The sequence below is a fragment of the Kwoniella shivajii genome, chromosome 6, assembly GCF_035658355.1.
Source record: "Kwoniella shivajii chromosome 6, complete sequence".
Lineage (NCBI taxonomy): Eukaryota > Fungi > Basidiomycota > Tremellomycetes > Tremellales > Cryptococcaceae > Kwoniella > Kwoniella shivajii.
In genome coordinates this window covers 94,776-117,023 of record NC_085913.1, presented here as the reverse complement: position 1 = coordinate 117,023, position 22,248 = coordinate 94,776, and the positions used below count along the sequence as shown (strand labels likewise).

Genomic DNA, 22,248 nt, shown 5'->3' with positions numbered 1-22,248 from the left:
TTCCCATTCATTATAGCTTACAATTTACAACACCAAAAGCAAATCAATCAAGACAATCAATATGCCCGTTGCTGTCCCCACCACCACTACTCATACCACAACAGCCTCCCTCAAAGGGATAGCCAAAGCACATTTATCAAGACCCAAAAACGATGATGGTTCTCCCTTATATCCCGAGTTCATGCGTGAGTGATAGGGCATCCTATGATTATTGAACATATATGGGTGCTGACGAAAATGTAATTAGCTTTCTATGACCCTCTAGAGAAGGTAGAAGACCTTGGTGAATTTGATCACTTCGACCCTGGTCATCGAGCAGATCCAACTTTCCCAAATCTCATGAAAGATGCAACTAAATCTGTAAGCTCATAACGTCACATCCAAGTCGGATCTCAGCTGACATATAGCGTAGTTCGATCTTTCTCCACATGTCGGTACCGAGTAAGTTTGAATGGCGCGATTCTTTGCTATGCTGCACCACTTGCTGACTATGATTACAGAATTCTTGGCGTACAAATTTCACAATTGAACTCTGCTGGATTGGATGAATTGGCTCTGTTGAGTGAGTCTTTCCGATCTCTTGATAAGTGTTTTTGCACTAACTCCTATTTTAGCTGCGCAAAGAGGAGCCTTAGTGTTCAGAGATCAAGATTTCGGTGATCTTGGATTCGAAAAGCAAAAGGAGATTGTACGACATTTCGGTCCTTTACATATTCACGGTTGGGCACCTCATCCTGCAGGAGGTTCCGAAGAACACATGATCATCTACGACCACAAAGAGTGAGTTGCCTCGACAGTCATCTATGACTATTCAGGCTGACTCTGTTGTAGTGATCTTCGAGTACGAAAATCCTGGGCTGGTAGATCACCTGTTCAATGGCACACTGATCAATCACCTGAACCTCAAACTCCGGGTACTACTTTCCTGTGTATGCTTGAATCCCCTTCTACAGCAGGTGGTGATACCCTTATCAGCTCGGTAGGTTCTTCACTCTCCGATACGATGTCCGTAGCGCTAACAGGCTGTTTAGTCTGTAAGAGCGTACTACGCCCTATCCCCCAAATTCAGGAAAAGACTCGATGGTCTTATGGCTATACACAGTAACTCTGATGGTGTTCAACAAGAAATGAAGAATGCCAATGCTGTCATGAGAAGAAAGATGTTGACTACTGCTCATCCTGTCGTGATCGTTCACCCAGTCACCAAGCAAAAGGCATTATGTGAGTTGACGATCCAGCTTGGAAAAATCTTGATAAGACCAAATTGACTGACGCATTCCTTTATTGCGTAAATAGATGTCAACCCTGTATATACACAAAAGATCGTCGGATTTGACAAAGAAGAATCCGATTATTTACTCAACTTCCTCTATGACCACATTGCCAAGAGACAAGACTTCTCTTGTAGAGTTCGATACGAAGCTGGAACAGTCGTGATTTGGGATCAACGTGTAACCAACCACTCTCAAACTCTTGATTATCCAGTTGGAGATCGAAGACACGCGTTCAGGTTGACTCCATTGGCAAACAAGCCTATTCCAGCACTTGTAGAAGATGATCAAGGAGAATGCGCTGGGGACGAACAAAGGGTACAACTGAACCTTTGTTGATTGTTTTTACGTACTTTTCTTTCTCGTATGGCATGTATTGTGATTTTATACTACTGGATGCAGTGTTCTTGGAGTCTAGGAAGTAAATTTCCGGTCCAGCAATGCGTAATGGATTGGTAAGGGCCTTTTTCAAAGAGTGCTGCTCGCACAAACTGAGATTCACACCCTGAGGTTTTTGTGCGTGAATGTGTTCTCTTTGAAAAAGTTGATGCAGATCACAAGCTGTCCCAAAAAGCCTTTCGCGTGTCGATTAAATGCATGCTACAATATGTATGTTTTTATGAAATTCTAACTGAGCACAACGTCTTGCCCCTGTTCTAATTTATTTTCAATATCAAGGATCCGCTTGATTGCGGCGTTGTCAATCAGTAGCTTGTGAGCCTCTTCTTCTGTCATTTCAGGTAGAGGGGCTCTAGGAAGGTGTCCGTATCCAAACAGCTTTTGTAACAACCTCTTCATCCCAGGGATCTAGAAAGAGGAATTAGCCAAAGTAATGCTCTTCCCCAAACAAGATATTCAACGTACGTTTGCATTGGAAGCTGCCCAGTCGGCTCTCGAGACGACTTCTTGCATAGCTTGCGCTTCCTTCATGACTTCTGGTTCATGTAGATCTGCCGAAGTACATAGTTCCCAAAGCCTCATGCATGTCAACTGAATTCAGACATAGTCAGACATCAGGAGGTATACCTTGCTCGTAGCTGGGTGGAGGCTTACAGGTGCGAAGTTAGGTACACCGGTGATAGTTCCAGACGCTCCTGCAGACATGGAAGGAAGGAGGAAATCGATGAAACCATCGATGACCAGGAAACTACACAAATATCAGCTTTGAGCATATGGGAGGTGAAGTGCACACTCACGGCGCATTCGGGTCCTTTCTGGGATAGTCTTTGATGAAGGAAGGGCTGTTCACGAGGCCAGCAATCCGAGTGAGTTTTCCAACAGCACCACAACTATCAGAACACAAGATCAGCAAATGTCTGCATCATCTATCTCACTTAATGGGAGAGATATACTACTCACGTGAGTTTGATACCACATGTGTTAGGAGCAGATTTAGCGATATCTTCCACTAAATCACTTGTCATATCTATACCACCTGAAACACCAGGGAAGTTGTATAACAAGCTGATACCGTGCTCAATCTCAGCTTAAATGATCTCGTTTGTGATATTATGATTCCCCTTACACAGGTATGGGAGAAGCTTCTGATACATCTACAAAGAACTTCTTGATCGCTTCAGGCTTTTTGATCAATGCACCAGCGTAATATCCTCCTGTGATGAGAATCGCATGATCTGCACCTGCCTCGGCAGCCCTAAAACACAGTTAGAGAAGATTAATGGTGCGCGGACTTACTCTTTCGCGAGGACAATACTTTCTCTCGTACTGGCTGCTCCTATTCCAGCCATTATAGGCACATCAGACAAACCAGCGGTATCTAATGCTCTTCGCGCTGTTTTGATGAGGGATACTCGTTCTTCGTGAGTTAGATGCACTGCCTCCCCCATTGAGCCACATACTACAGGAAGTATCCCAGCTTTGGCGGTGTCTACGCACAGAATCAAGCCTTAGTTCAGGAGTTCAATAGATACTATTGTGGATTACTTACGAGCTACGTGTTTGGCATAGCTTTCAAGGTCCAGATCCTCATTCGCATCGAAGAAAGTAGGAAGCGGGACGTATATTCCTGGTCTGAGTGTTTTGGTCATTGTAGTTAACTGTCTGATGATTTACTATATCCACAATGTTAAGAAAATGTCAAGTATCGAAGATTAGACCTAAACATTCACTCCATCTAGTACATCCATCTGAAATTTCTTGATTGGCTATTGATTATCGCCTTTGTTACTTGTCAATTCGGTCTATCATCGACATGAGCGGTATAAGAGCGGGTAGCTCACCGCTCTTCATAAGTTACTTTCCGAAAGGGTTTAAACCCGAGATCTGGTTGTGAAGACTTGTAAATCAAACCTGAGTGACGTAAAAAACGGTCCATGCGTTTTCCGGATGAATCCCGATAAGGAATCATTCCCCCAAGTACGAGTTAGACGTAGCATCGAGGTTGTCTGAAGATCGTTTGTTACCATTCTCATGGGATATACCACAACCACGACGAAACTCACCTTTCAGCTTCTTTGTAGAACGATCGATATGCAGACCAACTCTGAAGATTATGGACCTCGTGATTTAGTGGGGTATGGACCTAATCCTCCTAAGCCAAAATGGCCCGGAGGCGCAAAGATAGCTATCAGTTTGGTGAGTCTATTGAACCCTTCGTCGAAATGCAGCTGCTGATGTTCTCGTACAGGTGCTCAACTATGAAGAAGGTAGTGTGAGTCTTTGAGAACATCAACGATGGCGATTAAGATGCTAACCTTGGTATCACGTAGGAACATACACCTGTGAACGGTGATAAGGTCACTGAGACTTTGGCCAGTGGTACGTCAATTTGGACGATAGGAAAGCCTATTGTAGCCTTTAGCTGATACCACTGTGGACTTGTGTAGAGCTTGGACCTGGCGTGACACCTCATATAGGACAGAGAGATGTGAACATGGAATCACTTTATGAGGTGAGCCAATACTTTTCCTAGGTTCATCTGAAGTATCAAGCTGACATTGAATTTAGTATGGTTCCCGAGCAGGTGTATGGCGTATATTGAGATTGTTCAAAGAGAAAGCCATACACTGTACTGCATATGCTGTGGGTCAAGCATTAGAAATGAATAAACAAGTTGGACAAGCTTTGAAAGAAGGTGGACATGAATTCGCTAGTCATGGTTGGAGATGGATTGACCGATCATCATGGACTGAGAATGAGGAGGAAGATAATGTCAGAAAGACAATAAAAGGTTAGTCAATAGTGTTCACTTTTCTTGAAGTGAATAATTGATCAAACTGGTTTAGCAATAACCGATGCGTCGGGAGCGCCTCCAAAAGGTTGGTATTATGGTATGGTAGGATCGAAAGTGAGTCCACACCTTCCTTACTACCAAATAAGAAAAACACGATTGATTTTCGATTATACGTAGGCCAGTCCAAGGTCGAGATCACTCGTAGCGCGTGTTTTCAGAGAAGAAGGTATACCCTTAGAATACTGGTGCGATGATTACAGTGATGATTTACCTCATTGGTGAGTGTACCGACTTTTATCATTCGTCCCCAGACTTACAACGCTTACATACTCAAAATAGGATACCTATGCCAGGTGGCAAGTCTGATGAAGGATTACTCGTAATTCCATATGTAAGCTACCTCCTCTGTGAGCATCTCAGAACGAAAGAACAAGCTTATATGATCCTTCGCGGTTTAGGCACTCGATACGAACGATTATAAAGAAGCTACTTATTTAGGATTTATAACACCTGACGCATTCTTCCAATATCTCAAAGCTGCGTTTGACGAATTATACGTGGAGGGAGAGGCTGGATCACCAAAGATGTTGTCTATAGGATTGCATTGTAGGATTATCGGACGTCCTGCTAGGTTGGCTGGATTGAGGATGTTCATAGATTACGTTCAAGCAAAAGAAGGTGTTTGGTTTGCTAAAAGGGAAGAAATTGCTGAACTTTGGAAAAATCAATTTCCCTACCAATCAAAGTGATTGTAATCTTGTGTGATCCATATTGATACTTCAAGATGCATATTGAATGACTTTATATGGTATAACCTGAATCCCGTAAAAACGCCCAATCTTGACCTGGATCCAGAAGCGCATTTAACATCTCATCTATACCTGCTCCAACAGCGTTTATGTCGATTTCTTGAGCTTTATATTGACTCAGAGTGTGTAAAGCATTAGCTACGATAGATCGATATTGTATTGCTGGATGATGAGTCGCTCCTTGGCATATTCCATCGAAGATCGTAGATGCGAATCTGATTATACGATACAATCTGGATGACTCAAGCACTGGTGGAGGTGATTCAGAGCTTATATACGGATATGGATTTAGTTCAGCTATCATTGACACCAGATCAGCTAGTAAATACTTGACAAGACAGGTAGATGATATAAGATAACGTACCATCGATACATCCTCTATCATACACCAGAACCAAAAACACCGCTGCATAAGCATGAGTAATCCAGTATGAATCAACAGCAAACATGAATGAAGACCTATACCATTCGATTAGTCCAGTGAAATTCTGATCCGATCCGCGAATGTTTCACTCACAGTGCCATAAAGTTCATGGTGTACCCAGCTGAACTTGATGGAACTCCTCTTTCTGGTCTTTCAGAAGTAGCCTCAGAAGAATACTGCCAGATAAGTTGGAACGCAGCTTCTACACAAGTACCTAGTGCTGTGGGTGTCGGAGTCATGAGATTGCCAGATACTTCTCCTAGAGCTACTCCTATGGGGATGGCATTTAAGGCTAGTCTATACCATCTCAGAGCGGTGAATGGCATTTGTTGTCGAAACGTAGGGGCTACCCATCCCAATCAGTACCCATATCTAGAACCTCGTTTTTATATCACTAACCATTGTTGATCCCTAAAATCAATGACCACTGTTTCTCCCATTCGTCGAGCTCCAAATTGGCTACTTTCAAGCTTATTGCGTCTAATCTCCTTAATGATACATCACCACAAGCTTGAGCTGCTCGATGGACTATAGAGACTAATTCGGATAAACCAGCCAGTTTGAGATCACCAGACTGCGCTTTGGGGTGACTACCAAATGCCCGAACAATATGACTTGGTGGAGCTTCGAGACTTGCTGGTAAGCCTGCTGTGAGCGTTAAACTGAGATTGCAGAGTACGATCAGCAACTGTTCTGGTTATGTCTTTCAGTTGTCAGGAAGGCAATTGACTTACTGTCTATCAATGGAGATCAAGTTTAACCAAATTCTCATCTTGGCCAAAGAGTCTTCATCCACATTCTGGTCCGAATAGTTAATTTCCGTACAATCATTTAATCCTATATATTTGGCAAATCTAATAGCTATGCCAATCATCAACCAAGCGTAAGCGTCGTTGAATCTACTTTTGACCGGTGAATCTCCCATGTAGCCGTTTCCATCGGTATGTGATTCGATGTCCAAAGCTGGCCATTGGATTGATAAGAGGAGTGCTTGTATTGTGGAAAGGTTAAAATCCGATGAAGAAGGTTTCAGAAGTAAATTACGGATGTGTTCATCTGATATTGAGACTAAATCTGAATATCGAGGATGTAACCAATTACGAGTTGAGCTGACTCTGTAGCATGGAACAAGGTGAGAATAGTCAGCTGGATGACGAAAATGGGTGTCCAGCAACCGTCACTCGAAGTTGTAAGTACGATTACATACGGATCATCCATTTCCCAATATCTAGCTCCGATCAAACATATCGAGGTGAATAAAAACGGACTACGTTGCCGAAGGTCAGACGCGTTGGATTGCGATTTTGATGATGAACAAGGTGCAAGCTCGTGACATGCCGCGAAGAAGCTGATTGACACAAGGTGATTTTTCGTTAGCTGCGATGACTTTACGGAAAAGGTGAAAAAGGACGCACATATCGAATAACCTTTGAGCTTCCTGTGCGCTCAATACACCCCTTGAAACAGGATCTAGAGCTGGACTTCTTCGTCTAGCTTGTGTATCTAGGTTATTGACACCGTTTGTACCGTGTTGTGGTAGAGTGGATGGGGGCACAAGCGAAGAGGGCGAAGGAAGCAGTCCATGTAATGTCTGAATGGGAGCGTGAGAGAATCTGCCATTGATCAAAGCTGCCGGAGACAGAGCTGGGGGATTGGCGGGCGGTACTTGAGTTTCTGGAACGTCGTATCTAGCAATGCAGGCTTCGTAAATGCCTGCTCATTCTTGGCGTGTATGAATAGTCGAAATCACTTACTGCATAATTTGAGCAACGGGAGATCCAGCCCTAGCCAAATTATCTTGTCTTGCTGACAGCCCTCTTTCAAGATGTTGAATCCTTCTTTGTGCATTCTCCATTCTGAAATGTCTTATCAGGCCTATACTCTCACTGGGACCAAATTCGGAATCCCATCTCGCGGAAATAGCACATTCAACCAATAACTCACTCTTTCCTCAATATATCCATATCATCTTTCATGCCCTGAAGTACCTTTGCCTGCCCAGAACCCCATTTAACTTCCACCCCATCGTTTTCTTTCTCGCCTTCTATGATGCCATCAAGTAGGAAAGAACATTCCTTCCCGACTCTCTGACACCTTTCACAAGGTACAGAAGCACCATCGCATCTTTGTTTACGCTTACGACATTGTAAACATGCTCTCGAAGTTCTACGATGTCCCGATCCCGGACTCAAGGTGCGTCGATTCGATGCTGAAAGGCCAGTAGGAGGAGAAGCTGATCTTGATGTCAGTCGGGAAGAAGACATGGTTGGTATGGACACCAAAACCCCAGTTTGTGAGGAAAAGAAGAAAACATAACAATTGTTAAATCGTGATACCGTTCCTTATCGGCACAAAAACCGATATCCCGCCCTTTTATTCCTTATCTACGGGTCCTTTGGGTTTTGCCAAATCACCGTCAATCAATTACTGCAATGCATCATTTATCCTTATCGATTTTACAACTTATTATAATGAGATTCACGTCATTGCTGTTCCATTAGATCGTACTCATACATATTGTACTGATTATATTCATCATTACTCATTTCACTCCCTTTTATCTGGATGGGCATTTACTACCATTAAGTTCTCTGTAACACCTTCCAACTACCTTGCAACCACCTTTTCGCACCATACAATAATCCAGCAGCGAACAAAGCCATCCCACCACAAAATCCAATACTGATATAATAAGCTTCTGCACCTGATCTTCCAAGATGCGAAACACTATAATCCAATAAAGCGATTGCGATCGGTTGACCGACTAATGCGGGTATCACTAATATCAACCAGAATATGGATAATGCTGAAGCTAAATCCTTCACTCCTACGACTTTAGCTACAACCGGTGTAGCTGCTGACCAAATCGTTCCTCCTGTCATACCTTGTACGAGAGCGAAGAAAATCAATACACCAAATGATTTCGCTGGTAACCAAATTGCTAATGAGGAAATACCACATATGATATAACAGATCATGGTGAGATTGATTCGACCACCCGTATCGAGGAAATAACCCCAAATTGGTCGACCGATCATTTGTCCTGCTGATAGAATAGATTGGAGAGCTGCTCCTTGCGTTTGAGAAAGGTTGAGACCGGAAGTAGCGAATGAAGCGAGGGAGTAAAGGGCGATGAAGTAAGCCATCACTGAAGGCAAGTGTCGTCAGCATATGCGCAATACACAAACGATACCTTTCAATGCCTTCTCGGACTCCTCCTGATTTACTGTGCTCGTTGAATGTCGTTGAGACACAGATCCCACTTTTCTTCATTTTCCAAATGAAGATCTGCCCGGCAGATGGGGTATGAAAAAGTCTTACTCACTGGTAAAAGCAGCCCACAACCAAACCCATAAAAACCCAGGATGCCATAACCATTTGAGTTCTAATGGAGCTTGTCTCGCTCCTATAGCCTTATGTCTACCTTTCAGCAGTATGATAGCGGGCACCAAGCAGACCAATGATATAATACCGTTTATTATCAGTGCCCACTTGACGTTGATTCGATCTATGATTAGACGTGTGGTGTTCGAGAGGATCAAGCCGCCTAGTCCTGAGCCGGAAGTTGCTATCCCCTACATCGTGAGAATCGTTAGCGTTGACGTCGGTTCTCAGCCGTTCAAATGGTCAGGAGATGACACGGAGATATCAAGCAGGACTTACCTGCGCTAAAGCCAATCTTCTCTTGAACCAATGTGCTAGTAAAGGTTGACTAGGAACAAGCGTGAATCCGAGACCTGGAACCAGGTTGCTTAAGGTCAGCGCGAAGCTCCTTCGCACTCATGCTCGACTTGAAATACAATGAAAACAGGCTCAACTCACCTGTGCCGAACAGGATACCTTGACAAAATAGGAACTCTCCGTATGTTCTACATAACCCTGCCATACATTGGCCTAATACGACAAATGCTGTACCTAAATGACAAGTCCAGGTTTAGCGATAACTTGTGCTTTTTCGTAAAATTTCCCCCATCTATGCTCAATTGGGGACAAATGTGGGCACAAGGGGAAGACTAACCAAACATCATTGTTGTTCTGAAACCAAGCCATCTACTGATGGCGTTTGCCAGTGGTCCGCACAGTAGACAAGTTGCTACACTCAATCCTCCAACCCAAGCGTATTTCAATGTTGATCCGCCTTCAAAGTAGTTGTTTGAGAGATAGTACGATGAGAACACTCCATATGTTGTATTTATACCTAACGATCGGAAGATATTAGTTGCAGATTGATAATCGGCGAATAAAAACAGTGGGCCTTTATTAAGTTGTGGATCCACTCACCCCACGTCACAGCATTCATAGCTATTAAGCAGCCTACTATGACCCAACCATAACCACCATCAGGTATATCGTCCTCATCACCGTCTTTCGGTGGTTGAGCGCTACCTTCTTCACCTTGAGGCTGTGTTGTTTTCTCTCGTGAACCTTCGTTCCCCGATCGAGACGGAGGAGGATAGTCTGATGCGGATCCTCTTTCCATATCTGTACTTCGATCCTTATTTTCCTCCGATTCTGGGCGAAGGGTAGATGATGACATTTTTCGATGTTGCCAAAGGCTTCTATTGTGTACTCTAATTATACTTTTATGTTTATTGTTCGATTCCTTTCTATTATACCTTCTCGCGAGCTGTATGTTCTCGTTATTGCTATTCCCTCTTATATGCCTCCTCACCCATCTCCGCTCCGTTGCTCTATTGATGTCGATGAATAAGCTTAGTTCACTGATGAGTAAGACCTATGTTTTGATTATCAATACACATCTTCCTATCCTTCTTAGCCTATGTACACTTGTATCGTATTCGACGTGACAGCTGTTGAGAAGATGAAGCTAATGCGATGGATAAACGAGAGGTCGATGAGAAGGAGTGGAGGTATTGCTCTGGATTTATAATTGTATTTGTAACTAGTCCATTAAGCGGTGGAGAAAAGTCAAGAATAGAATCGCTTCAACATCTCATTTCCGTTTTATTTCCGGCGATTCCTGACAGGTCACGAGGTTCTTATTCATGCTTAAAATTACGTCTTGTGACGCAGCTTCCTAAACTGGCAGCTTCATGCACCATTCCAGCTGGGTCACATGCGGACGATTTCATGCTAAAAGATACCTGACGTGCATATGAAATCGACAGTTGGTAAAATGTGAATTGGATTCACTCACATCACAACACTATAGTCCGAGAAATACGGCCGAAAGCCAAGGATGATGAATAAGCCGAAAGGTAAAATGACAAACAAGCTTCTTATTGTTTCTTGAAACACCCCTTGAATTGGCAACCCTCTTTGTCACGACGATGCTTTCACTATTTACCATTGACCACAAGCAAAATACATAGCATGAGAAGGGTATCGATAACCAAAGCGTATACAAGGTTTCTGGGTAATGATCAGAGGGTATAGGAGAAAAGATATTGGTACAATGTGTGGAAAATGAAAGATGAAATCACAAAAAGATCCTCCTCTGAGGGAGCAGATCTCAAGGTCCATGATCCCTTCCGACGCCTCGTTCTCTCTTGCTCAGCCCAAACTTGCTCTGCAAGACTCGACTGACACCACTCACACTACCCTCACTCCAATCTTCGATCCTGGGTTGGAAAACACTATCACTAGGAATACTCCACGCGTTTGAGGATGAACTTGACATATGAGGAAGAACGGGTAATGGCGCTGAAGTAGACCAAATAGAGGGATCATAATTCACCGCATGAGTGTGAGTTGCTGATTGGCCATTTCGTGATGTGTGTCTCTTGTTGGGGATGAAAGGTTCAGCATTGGGGTTGAGTCGTTTCTTACTTGGTAAAGTGAACGAAGCGTCTGAGAGGGATGAAGACGTAGAGAAGGATGATGAGGTGGAAACAGATCTAGGTGTATCTGATCCTAATACATTGGAAGCTGCTGAGAGCGATGAAAGGGATACATTGGATCGATGTTTGTTGAGTGTGTTTTCGAATTCTGAGCTGGTAGTGGATCCAGTGGCAATGAGAGACGAGGTGAGGGCGGTGACCTGTTTCCATACGCAGTCAATTAGTGTGATTAGGTACTGAAGGGCAACAATGACTCGGCGAGGTAGTGAAGGACATAACGCGTAGATGAATAGTAGGAAATGGAATGTGATCATCATGTGAAGTATGAGTGTGCGGTGAAGGTGATGATCAAGGATGAAAGCGGATTGGAAGGCAATCAACTTACCTCTTGAACCCAATCACCAACTCTTTCACCCTCTTTCCCTCCCAAATACTCTTTCATAGCTTTTACTCTCATCAGAACTTCATCTCTACGTTCTTTTCCAGCTTCAACTTTATCTATGAATTTTCTCATTTTCTCTCTATCGCTCGCGCAGAAGCGATTCATCAGATCAGTCCATCCTGATCTTCGTCTGAAGTTGGTCAAATCACTATCAACCTTATTCTTGGTGATACCAGCTGCTTTGGCAAGTGTTTCTTTTTGAGATGAAGTAGGGTATGGGTGTGAGATGTGGTTGAGGAACCATGATCTTACCACGGAATGATCAGGTTCTTTGGTGCCATTCGGTCGATCGGAGGGCGGGTCGGATGGAGTAGGTGATGATGCGCGAGTGATGGGTGTTAAGGGTGTTGAGATCGATGGAGGGCGCTGTCTTTTGGAGCAGCGGGGTGTCGATGGAAGTGGAGATAACGGGAGGGAACGCTTTCTGGTGTCAGCTACCGAATCTTTGTTAGCCCAGGCTTCATGAGTGAATTCAATCGCGAAACTTCTCACGCACTTTCGTGTACCAGCAAGTTTTTCATAGCAGCGGTGAGTTCATCAACAGCAATAGCCGTTTCGACCTCTAATTCTGAGGCCTTTGTGGCTATTACCCCAATGTTTCGTGCTACTGACCATATTGTGGATGCTGTTCTATGATCGGGTGGCATACCTTGTCGAATCTGCTTGTGCAGGTCTGTCTCATAATGCTGCAATTGAGTCACGCATGATGACCATTCCCTCTCCTGCCCGACCTTGGAAAGAAAGAATTCATACAGATTGAAAGTGGTGTCGACGAGATAATGCTGAGTCATTGACATTGTATTGACTGTTGTGTGAATTGCTTAATGTTTCGAGATTGGATGGATATTTATGACTGTCTTCAGAATGAACTGTTTTGAACCGTGGATTTGCCTACCAGCTGTTCATAAATGTAAGAACAAAAAGAGATGCCTGTTTTATGTATATTTGTAACTATCATGCTTGTGTCTGTATATCGAGTAACTGGCTAGTGATGGTGCACCCCCTATCATGATAGTAAATGTTTCGTAACTTACAATATAAACATCTTTATTGTTCTCCGTGAAGCATTCTTTTGTATGACCCTGACGCACAAACACACATTGAACGATAGGGAAGACCGTGCTTCCGTGCCAACAATGTATAATAATAAGTCGACATGGACATATCAGCATAGATCAATCTTAAAGTGCATTACATTCATCCCATAGCATACAATGACTACTGCTCACTACCTCCAGAAGCTTATTGCAGCGTCAGACGACATCCTCTCGATTTGCCGGTCGTCAAGTGCTCCTCGTTTGCTACAAGCTGTTTCTATACTCCCTGATCTCACCTTTCCTTCTCAAGACTGGTTCATACCACCGGAACTCGCAGATGCGATAGGCCCATCGACGATCACGACTTTATGGTCTAGCACTTATTCCCACTTGCGACAAGACAGAGAAGCAACTTTTGATGCCTACACCTCAATCTTGACCAAATGGAAATCTTTGGAGGAATATGGTGCAGCTTCAGACAAAGATGTGCAGAAGCAAATCTGCGCGGTGCTAGAAGCCTCTTTCAACTCGCAATGTAACAAGATCAAACAGGTTATCCGAGGAGTGCTCATCCGTAACTCTTTACTACAGCTGCCATCTTGTAGGCGGCAAATTCCTTTCTCCTCAGTAAGTCTAACAGCCACTTGGTAGCCTGACATGGGCATTTGCTGACACCAATTGCAGCGAGCTCTAACCATTCTCGAAGCGGCTTATTCCCGTACCAAAATCCTCACCACCGCCGAAACAGCCATCATCGCAGAAGCAGCAGGCATAACTGCTCATCAAGTGAGTACATTTTCCTCTTCTTCCTCACTCAAACCATCTGTCTCTTCGCTATCTTCACTTTTTCTTTACTCAAGCTGATACACTGCTTTACGCGTTGTAGGTCCGAACTTGGGTGAGTTTTCTCTTCCTCTCTTGCCACCCATTTCTGTTCATTTTCCATCATGAAAAAAGAGGGTTGTAGCCACGAGCATTTTTTACTTTCTCACATCACAAAATATTTCTTATTGTTCTTTTTCGGGTACCCCTTTCACTTCGCGTCATCTCATACGCATTGATCGCCTTTTTTACCTTGTTTACTATTGCACACACACACACATACCCAGGGTACAATTGCTGATATTCTTATTGTTCTTGAAACCCCCTTTTGACATTCGTTACTCCGCCACTGTACCTCTCAATAACAACGAACAACAATAACAACATCTCTCTTTCTTACGTCATTCCCTTCACTTCCTCATCATCTATTATACTACAGTTCCAAAACAAACGAAACAGAGGACCAAGAAGATCTCAACCCACTCCTACACAAACATTCAATCGACCAATCCAATCATTACCCAAACGAGCACAACAAGCGAAACTGGCATCGCCTTCGATTGAAAGAAGACAAGTCAGATCGTTACCTCGTCGAGCTCAAGGTCAAGCTTCTCACAATGCTCCCGCTACTCCTATCCTCGAGTCCTCACTCGGTAATTACCCATTCGATAATGGATTCCCTGGTGACATCCAAGGAGAAAGGATGCACAGATCGTCATCACTCACATCGACAATATCATCATCAACTGAACCTAATGGTGGATTCATCTCGCCATTCCATATGCATCAGGTGGATAACATGCCTCAAATAGCTGTAGAATGGGGTGCGGGAATGTTGAATGTACCAGTAGAAGTATTAGAAGGAAGCAAAATGCCCGTGTTCAACTTTACTCCTTCAAGTCCACTCAATCTCAATTTCAATTCCACCTTCAACCCTTATCCCAACCAAGACTATCAAGGCAGTATAATGGGCTGTCAGGCGTACGATACGCCAATCGAAACAAGGACAACATCGTTCAATCCCTTCGAGAATCCAGACTTTGACTTGGCAGCAGGACTAGAATCTATAGAATCAATGTTATCTTCAGCTTTATCCGATCCCTCTTCGTTCGATAACTTCTCAACTCTAGCTGCTTCTCCTCAGATATCACTTGATTCACTCTCGCCTGGTTCAGATACGATCGAATCATTCACTTCTCTTGAATCTCTTGTTTCAAGTCCAGGATGGTCGGCAGGCGAAGCTCTAGATGGAAACTTCTTCCAAGCCCTAGAAGGATTGCTCGCTTCCCCTCAAAGCGTGAGTGGAGCGGTCGAATCTGGTAACCCTGTCGACATGAATGCTACCGCTGGACCATCAAGGAGCTTAGCGATGTCAAGCACATCAAGTGATGGAGATATGGGTGGAAATGGTCTCATTCAAGCCGCTGAAGGAATTGATCTATCTTACATCGCTTCTATACCCTTACCACCTTCACCTACAATATTCACTACCACTCTGCCAACTTTCGATATTTCCGACGAATACAAGCTACAAAGCGGGATGTGTACCCCTTCGTCAACCACTTCAGCTTACCCACTCATAACTCCTACTAACACCAATGCCGAATCTATAGTAGAGCTAGATCAAGCTCAGTGGGAATGGATGAGTGGTGTTCTTCCCTTCGATATGGTTGGAATGGAAGTTGAAATGATGGAATATGATATGGACGAAAAACACGAAGAGGGTAGTTGGATGATGAATAATGGAATGAGAATGACTGTTGGTCAATAGCAAATCTCAGAAAGTTGGCGAAGCGGAACGCAAGTGTCAAGGTAGTAGTCAGATTGTGCAAGGATGGTTATGGGGATGTGCAGATACAGAATTCGAAAGAGACTGGTCATCGTGCTAAAATTAAGTAATATCATTTTGTAATTTTACATCTCATATCCATCGAAAGATGCAGGACATCTTGTCAGATCTTTGTCAAAACCATATGCAGTTCATGAGATGTTCACCTGAAATAGTTTCTTCGAATCACAGCTCCAAGGGAAGAGGTGCTTGTACATGACATTTAACTTCACATTCGTTTGCATCTCATCTTGAACGTTCACTTTCTCAACGATCGGCGCCATCTATTCTACCGGAGAAATTTCGGTTTTACTCAATAAATTATTTTTCAATGTGAACCCGAAGTATCAATGTTGCTAAGCTTCCGGATGCATTTCTTGCTGTTCTTTACAACGGTGTAAGAACACTGCAGAACGTCTACTGATAGAGAGAGGTCGAGCTGGACATCAAAGATGGGAGATGATTCTCGACGTCCGAAATGATTTTCATTCATAATCTTCTATTCTATTTCTCTGTTCACATGTCAAGTGGATCTCGAGCTTTACGGCACAGATAAGGTTTTACCGAGAAACTCATCAGTTTGTCCTCCACGGGTATCCTGCTGAGATGGGCGTATTAATCCCTGCGTCATAAGCAAGAGGGGATATTGCGATCTCTGATTTCACTTGGTGTTCTTCCAGATATAGGCCTAAAGGCGGCTTCAAGCGGAATTTCGGACCAACATCAACGCGAACTTAACGAAGATGAAATGGTCAACCTCTCATTGGAATGAGGGATGATTTGTAATCCGTCATTCCGGTTCAATGTTCTTGCGGATCACCATCCTTTTCTCGTCGCTTTGTTCGGTTCCATGAACGTGATCAACTTGTTGATTATGTATGCCACCCCCGTTCATCGGTCCGAATCCGATTGCAACATTTCTTTCCCAGTCCTCTTAGTTGAGTCACTGACGATGGGAAGGAGAAGTGCGAATTCATCTCGGTTGTAACAGTATACTTAACCGAGATCATCCAGATTACCCATGTTGGCGGTAAACCCTCTGTATTTACGCTCTGGTGGAATCTCCTTATCTTGTTCTCCCTTGTCGTGATCACCTGAGCTAAATGAAGGTTAAAAGCAGCCACCATGTAATCTGTTCATGCTATAGGCGCTCTTGCAAAGAGTTGTCCAATCGGTAAATTCGATATCAGGAATACATGAATATACATAAACCCCCCACCGGTCCCCCCTTTTGCCCCACGATCCCCCTGATTGTCCTGATTTTCTATTGACATCCTGTATCGTTGATATTCACCTACCTACCACTATTGGATCAATTGTGGGATAAGTCAAGATGTCTGCTAGGATAGAAGATAAAGCTGAGATTCAACATGTTGATCGAGTTATCCACACTCACGACGATATCGTAGATCAAGAGAAACAAGATGTACATAATGGAAAGATTGATGCGGAAACTGCTAAATACCTTGATCCAACTTTGGTGATTGATGATGAACTTAATACGAAGATTAAGCGAATGGTATGTCTTTTGACCGAGATCTAAGTCAACAAGGGCGCTGAAGTTTGAAAATATAGGTCGATAGACGAATTTTACCGTTCTTGATTTTGATCTATTTCTGTCAGACGTGTGAGTATTGATCCTCCTCATGAAAAGATGTCAAAGTAGAAGCTGACATGTCCAATAGTCGACAAAGGTATGTCTGCTCTATTTGACCAGATGGAAGCTCTGTTGACAGCGACCTAGCTACTCTCGCATTTTCTTCTATCATGGGTCTTCGAGAGGACACTCATCTCGTAGGCCAGCAGTATAGTACTTTGGGAACGATTCTCTATGCTGGTTATCTCATTGGAGAAGTACGTTTAGTGATCTTCTTATAATAGAATGGTGCTGAATGGTGGAACAGGTCCCGGTCAATCGAATTATCCAAAAAGTCCGCTTGGGTAAATTCATGGGTGGTCTCGTCATCATATGGGTAAGCTTCTGCGTTTCATCAGGTCTGAGAACGAACATTGACCAGCTTCTAATAGGGTACGATCGTATGTATGCATGCTGCATGTAAGAGCTTTGGAGGTCTCTTAGCCGTTGTAAGTTACGTTAATCCTTGTAATGGGAAAAAACGTTTGGTTACTTACTTATACCTTATACTCAGCGTTTCCTTTTGGGATTATTTGAATCCGGTGTTCAACCTGCTCTCATGACATTGACTACTGTATGTCCATCTTGTGTTCACTCGTGCACTTGTTCGATACTGATTGAATGAAAAAATCATCAACCGATATACAGATGTACTATCGCCGAAATGAGCATCCGACGATCATCTCATACTGGTATGGCCAACAGGGTCTCCGTAGGTTGATTTTCGATTCTTAAGATGCATTTAAGCTGGATCCATCAGATATACAACTGACACTGACTTTATCAACTAGAGCTCATGATATCTGGTCTCATTGCTTTTGGCCTTACCTACGTAAATCATCCTGGAATCTATACATGGCAGATCCTTTTCATCATCGTTGGAGGTAAGTCTAGTATCGTTACCCCGTTAATTCCTGCTGATGTAATTTGGGATGCAGGGTTTACCGTCCTGGTCGGAGTAGCAGCTTTGATTTTCCTTCCTGATTCTCCAATGAAAGCGAAGGTGAGTTTCGGATTCAGGTGGTTTGTGCTGATTGGTATAGTGTTGGAACGATCGAGAGAAAACTATGGTGATTGAAAGACTCCGAGTTAATGAGCAAGGTGTTCAGGACTCCAGATGGAAATGGGAACAATTCTGGGAAGGTGAATTCTCCCACTTTTTTCTACGGTTTTTGCACTTTCCGCTGATAAGTGTCGTTGTAACCAGCCTTCAGAGATCCCGCAGTATGGTGTTATTGGGTCATGCAAATCTCAGGATTCATAATTGTGAATGGTCTAGCTGTATTCGCCAATATCATAGTCAAGGGATTAGGATTCACTGTTCGACAGACTCAGTTGTTAAATCTCGCTCAAGGTGGATTTTCTCTGATTATCTTTTTCGGTACTGCATGGGTAGCAAGATGGACCAATCAAACTTTACTCGTTCTTGTTGGAACGATGTGTAAGTGAAATTCTGCAACGAGGAGGATTGAGTTTACTTAAGCTTATTCACTTTTCTTAGCCATCGCACTCGCTGGTACTGTGGTACTCTTGACTGTTCCCGTATCAGCTAAAACCGCACCCGGTTTATTGCTCGCTTTCTACTTTGCAAACTTCGTTATTGGTGCTGGGTCTTTGCTATACAGTGTCGTCACTCGGAATATCGGTGAGTAAATAAACTCCTCAAAATGTTTAGCATCGTACTGATGAGTATTATAGCCGGTCAAACTAAGAAAACTTGCGTGACTGCTATGTTGTTCGTGACTTATGGTGCTGGATGTATCATCGGTCCACAAGGTGAGTTGAATGCATATTCAATATAAGATCAATATAAGATTGTACGCTGACATCGATAATAGTATTCCGTGCTAAGGATGCCCCTCGATACAAACTCGCTTTTGCAGTCCACATTGGCTTGTACGGTGAGTAATTATAGTACATCATTTAAGAGCTTTCGTTCATCAGCTGACTGGTGCTTAGCTTTCTTCATCGTTATGACTTTGATCCTCCGAGCGATCTTCATGAGGAGGAACCACGTTCGTCGAAGAGATCACGAAGGTGCCGAGCTTACTGTGCGTATCTTTCTCGCTCCTGCTCATTCGAAAGAAGAGTAACTGATGAATGTTTTAGGGAGCTGAACAAATCGATCACGATCAAGCTTTCGCCGATTTAACGGATCTTGAAAATAAAAAGGCTTTCAGATATGTATACTAGGCTGGAAAGCAGAGGTCATGCGCTAATGGAGGAGGTCTAATTCGTTCATCTAAAGTTATTGTTCTAGTTGAGCAGGTCATCCAATCATGTATCGATTCAAGATGGCCGTACGAGGATATATATATTAATATTTGTTTGCAAAAATGTTGAGTTTATAGGCCAATGTCTCCCTGAATCGGAACGATGTATTCCGTGAAAAGGATTCTCGGTTCTTTGTTTTCTCTTTCGTGTTCATGTTTCTGCCTTATTTAACGCCATTTGACAATCGCGCACATGATCTCGCATCTTTTCGACAACGCCTCGCAGTCTGGAATATTCGCTTGCATCTGTAGTCTCTCTTGCCCACACCCGCAATCTCTGGATTGATTCCCTCACATCTCTCCGTAAAAACGGGAAACTATCCCCCGGTCTTTGAGTGGTGGTTGTGTCGGCCCGACCTTACCGCCGTTACCACTGTTCTCCACAAGGAACACTAAAACATTCCAACGTTTTGTTAGCTTTTAGGCTATTCGATACACCACTCCGAAGGTAACATGTGCTGAAGAAGCACAAATACAAATATACATATATACATGTTACACGAGGATGGAAGATGATGTATAAAACATATATTTCAACATCAACGATAAGTTTCTTCCAATCAGTCATTCAAACATCATAAAAGACATATTTCCATCATGGTCCTCGAAGCCACTGCTGTCCAAGCACCACCTCTCAAATCTCGGTACGAAGAGTACTACAATCCTCAATTGGTTCTTGACCATCCAGAATTCCGTATTTTGGACAGCGATGCTCCTGAATTGAAAGACAAGAATGCCAATGTAGCTTGTGCATATAACGAGAAACATGAAGTTCATTTAATTCATAAACCAAAACCTAAAGCTGGTCCTGGAGAAGCTATAGTTCACGTTCGATCAACTGGTATCTGTGGGTAAGTCGGAATTAACCCCCCTTCTTCCTCTTGTTGGTTCTCTACCTCGTCGTCTCAGGCGTTGGGCAAGGAGGTGATATATACTGACGTTTGATGGGGGGATCAGGTCGGATGTACATTTTTGGAAACATGGTCAAATTGGTCCTACCATGATAGTCAAGGATGAGACTGGATCAGGTCATGAATCAGCAGGTGAAATCATCGAGATTGGAGAAGATGTGAAGAACTTCAAAGTGGGTGATAGAGTAGCTATTGAAGCGGGTGTTCCATGCGGTCAAGCAGATTGTGATCCATGTAGAACAGGAAGATACAACGCATGTAAGTGAAATCTTCTAGGGTATACTTCCACACAATCACGGCTTTCTTAGTCTGCCTTAGAGAAACCTCACTGACCAATTCTCGGGCTTTAGGTCAACGTGTCGTGTTCTTCTCTACTCCTCCTTACCACGGTACACTCACTAGATTCCACGCACATCCCGTTGCGTGGCTGCACAAAATCCCTGACCACGTTTCATTCGAAGAAGGATCTGTGCTTGAGCCATTGGCTGTAGCGTTGGCTGGATTAGAGCGAGCAGGTACTAAATTAGGTGATCCCGTTGTCATTTGGTATGTTTCAATGTTTCATAACATACGCTCAATCCCCCTAGCGTTATACTGATATTTGGTATAAATATATAGCGGTGCTGGACCTATTGGACTCGTGACACTTCTCGCTGCTCACGCATCCGGTTGTACACCTATCGTGATCACCGATCTCGTCGCATCCCGTCTTGAATTCGCCAAAAAACTAGTACCTACAGTCAAGACCGTCCAAATTCAACGAGAATGGAAAGCAGAGGAAACTGCTGAGAAAATCAAAGCTGCAGCTGGAACTGGAATTAGGGTAGCATTGGAGTGTACAGGATTTGAGAGTTCCATTAGAACTGCGATCTACGTGAGTGATCGCGGGTGGTCTCATACACCAGACCTAGGTTGATTCCTCGATAATTGCAGTCCCTACTATTCGGTGGAAAAGTATTCGTGATAGGTGTTGGTCCAACTGAGCAAAGTGTGAGTATTTTGATGAAATGGCTATGAATGTAATTGACCATCTCTACAGTATCCCTTCGGTTATTGTTCGGCCAACGAGATTGATCTTCAATTCCAATATCGATATGCCAATCAATATCCCAAAGCAATCCGACTCGTCGCAGGAGGTTTGATCGACCTTAAACCCCTCGTCACCCATCGATTCCCTCTCGAAAAGGCCGTTGAGGCTTTCCACGTAGCTTCTGATCCTACTCAAGGTGCCATCAAGGTACAAATTCAAGATTAGGCCATGAATGATCAAGGTGGTTCAGATGCGAGGAGGGAAACGGACATTACAACAATTTTGCATAGTTTTGGGGGATTTCACCTGGCAGATAATAATGGATGGTGTCTCGTCGATAACATAATGAATATCTCTCGCATGTCAGTTTCGACCACTTTCATTGCGCTTGACGATGTCTTTTGAGAGATGTTGAACTAAAATCATTGCAATAATATCACTACCAAATGCGCATCGCTTCTCTTCATTTGAATGTGTACTCGAGCACATACCACCTCACATCGTTATCACCCCCTTACCAAAGTAGACTATGCCTTACGTAGCGGGGTGGTTCCCCTAATTAAATCGTGCCTGCTATTACCGTGACCGCCAAGGTTTTCTTGTATATTTCTTTCGGGGTGTGACTTAAACGAAGCTCACGGTAACTTAAATGATCATTGATTGGCTGACTGACGATCTCAAACAATTAGCTCATCAACCTTTCATAAAGATAAGAGGCATGCAATGACCGTGAACACATGTTCTTGGGATCGAAATTCCTGCAAAGCAGTT

General features: G+C 43.4%; 9 protein-coding genes across 9 annotated transcripts; 5 read left to right on the top strand and 4 right to left on the bottom strand.

Moving 5' to 3' along the window:
- Positions 1-61: 61 nt before the first annotated feature.
- On the top strand, positions 62-1,610 carry IL334_004549 (uncharacterized protein; the record flags this gene model as incomplete). Its single annotated transcript, XM_062936266.1, has 8 exons — positions 62-185; positions 248-360; positions 413-441; positions 501-562; positions 615-780; positions 832-979; positions 1,032-1,221; positions 1,297-1,610. 8 exons carry the CDS (start codon positions 62-64, stop codon positions 1,608-1,610), a joined length of 1,146 nt encoding a protein of 381 aa, XP_062792317.1.
- A 288-nt stretch (positions 1,611-1,898) lies between these two features.
- Positions 1,899-3,319, bottom strand: IL334_004548 (uncharacterized protein; the record flags this gene model as incomplete). Its single annotated transcript, XM_062936265.1, has 8 exons — positions 1,899-2,078; positions 2,136-2,261; positions 2,325-2,418; positions 2,468-2,560; positions 2,631-2,735; positions 2,797-2,915; positions 2,981-3,159; positions 3,220-3,319. 8 exons carry the CDS (start codon positions 3,317-3,319, stop codon positions 1,899-1,901), a joined length of 996 nt encoding a protein of 331 aa, XP_062792316.1.
- Positions 3,320-3,761: 442 nt separating this feature from the next.
- IL334_004547 (uncharacterized protein) lies at positions 3,762-5,213 on the top strand (the record flags this gene model as incomplete). The annotated part of the gene is made up of 9 exons (XM_062936264.1): positions 3,762-3,866; positions 3,919-3,942; positions 4,001-4,049; positions 4,118-4,182; positions 4,239-4,461; positions 4,517-4,566; positions 4,642-4,742; positions 4,804-4,855; positions 4,923-5,213. 9 exons carry the CDS (start codon positions 3,762-3,764, stop codon positions 5,211-5,213), a joined length of 960 nt encoding a protein of 319 aa, XP_062792315.1.
- A 52-nt stretch (positions 5,214-5,265) lies between these two features.
- On the bottom strand, positions 5,266-7,961 carry IL334_004546 (uncharacterized protein; the record flags this gene model as incomplete). The annotated part of the gene is made up of 9 exons (XM_062936263.1): positions 5,266-5,570; positions 5,638-5,732; positions 5,791-6,043; positions 6,097-6,359; positions 6,432-6,812; positions 6,905-7,045; positions 7,113-7,385; positions 7,452-7,583; positions 7,642-7,961. The coding sequence occupies 9 exons, from the start codon at positions 7,959-7,961 to the stop codon at positions 5,266-5,268; spliced, it is 2,163 nt and encodes a 720-aa protein (XP_062792314.1).
- Positions 7,962-8,279: 318 nt separating this feature from the next.
- Positions 8,280-10,234, bottom strand: IL334_004545 (uncharacterized protein; the record flags this gene model as incomplete). Its single annotated transcript, XM_062936262.1, has 6 exons — positions 8,280-8,845; positions 9,023-9,272; positions 9,361-9,434; positions 9,520-9,612; positions 9,716-9,895; positions 9,979-10,234. The coding sequence occupies 6 exons, from the start codon at positions 10,232-10,234 to the stop codon at positions 8,280-8,282; spliced, it is 1,419 nt and encodes a 472-aa protein (XP_062792313.1).
- A 936-nt stretch (positions 10,235-11,170) lies between these two features.
- On the bottom strand, positions 11,171-12,587 carry IL334_004544 (uncharacterized protein; the record flags this gene model as incomplete). The annotated part of the gene is made up of 3 exons (XM_062936261.1): positions 11,171-11,698; positions 11,884-12,374; positions 12,437-12,587. 3 exons carry the CDS (start codon positions 12,585-12,587, stop codon positions 11,171-11,173), a joined length of 1,170 nt encoding a protein of 389 aa, XP_062792312.1.
- Positions 12,588-13,154: 567 nt separating this feature from the next.
- IL334_004543 (uncharacterized protein) lies at positions 13,155-15,570 on the top strand (the record flags this gene model as incomplete). The annotated part of the gene is made up of 4 exons (XM_062936260.1): positions 13,155-13,604; positions 13,662-13,763; positions 13,864-13,875; positions 14,239-15,570. The coding sequence occupies 4 exons, from the start codon at positions 13,155-13,157 to the stop codon at positions 15,568-15,570; spliced, it is 1,896 nt and encodes a 631-aa protein (XP_062792311.1).
- Positions 15,571-16,960: 1,390 nt separating this feature from the next.
- Positions 16,961-19,456, top strand: IL334_004542 (uncharacterized protein; the record flags this gene model as incomplete). Its single annotated transcript, XM_062936259.1, has 17 exons — positions 16,961-17,146; positions 17,203-17,254; positions 17,313-17,321; positions 17,372-17,481; positions 17,532-17,600; positions 17,656-17,712; positions 17,778-17,837; positions 17,912-17,975; positions 18,055-18,147; positions 18,202-18,266; positions 18,373-18,406; positions 18,471-18,704; positions 18,765-18,908; positions 18,962-19,039; positions 19,102-19,164; positions 19,223-19,314; positions 19,373-19,456. 17 exons carry the CDS (start codon positions 16,961-16,963, stop codon positions 19,454-19,456), a joined length of 1,494 nt encoding a protein of 497 aa, XP_062792310.1.
- Positions 19,457-20,133: 677 nt separating this feature from the next.
- On the top strand, positions 20,134-21,702 carry IL334_004541 (uncharacterized protein; the record flags this gene model as incomplete). The annotated part of the gene is made up of 6 exons (XM_062936258.1): positions 20,134-20,387; positions 20,494-20,705; positions 20,798-20,993; positions 21,066-21,321; positions 21,381-21,437; positions 21,487-21,702. 6 exons carry the CDS (start codon positions 20,134-20,136, stop codon positions 21,700-21,702), a joined length of 1,191 nt encoding a protein of 396 aa, XP_062792309.1.
- Positions 21,703-22,248: the final 546 nt, after the last annotated feature.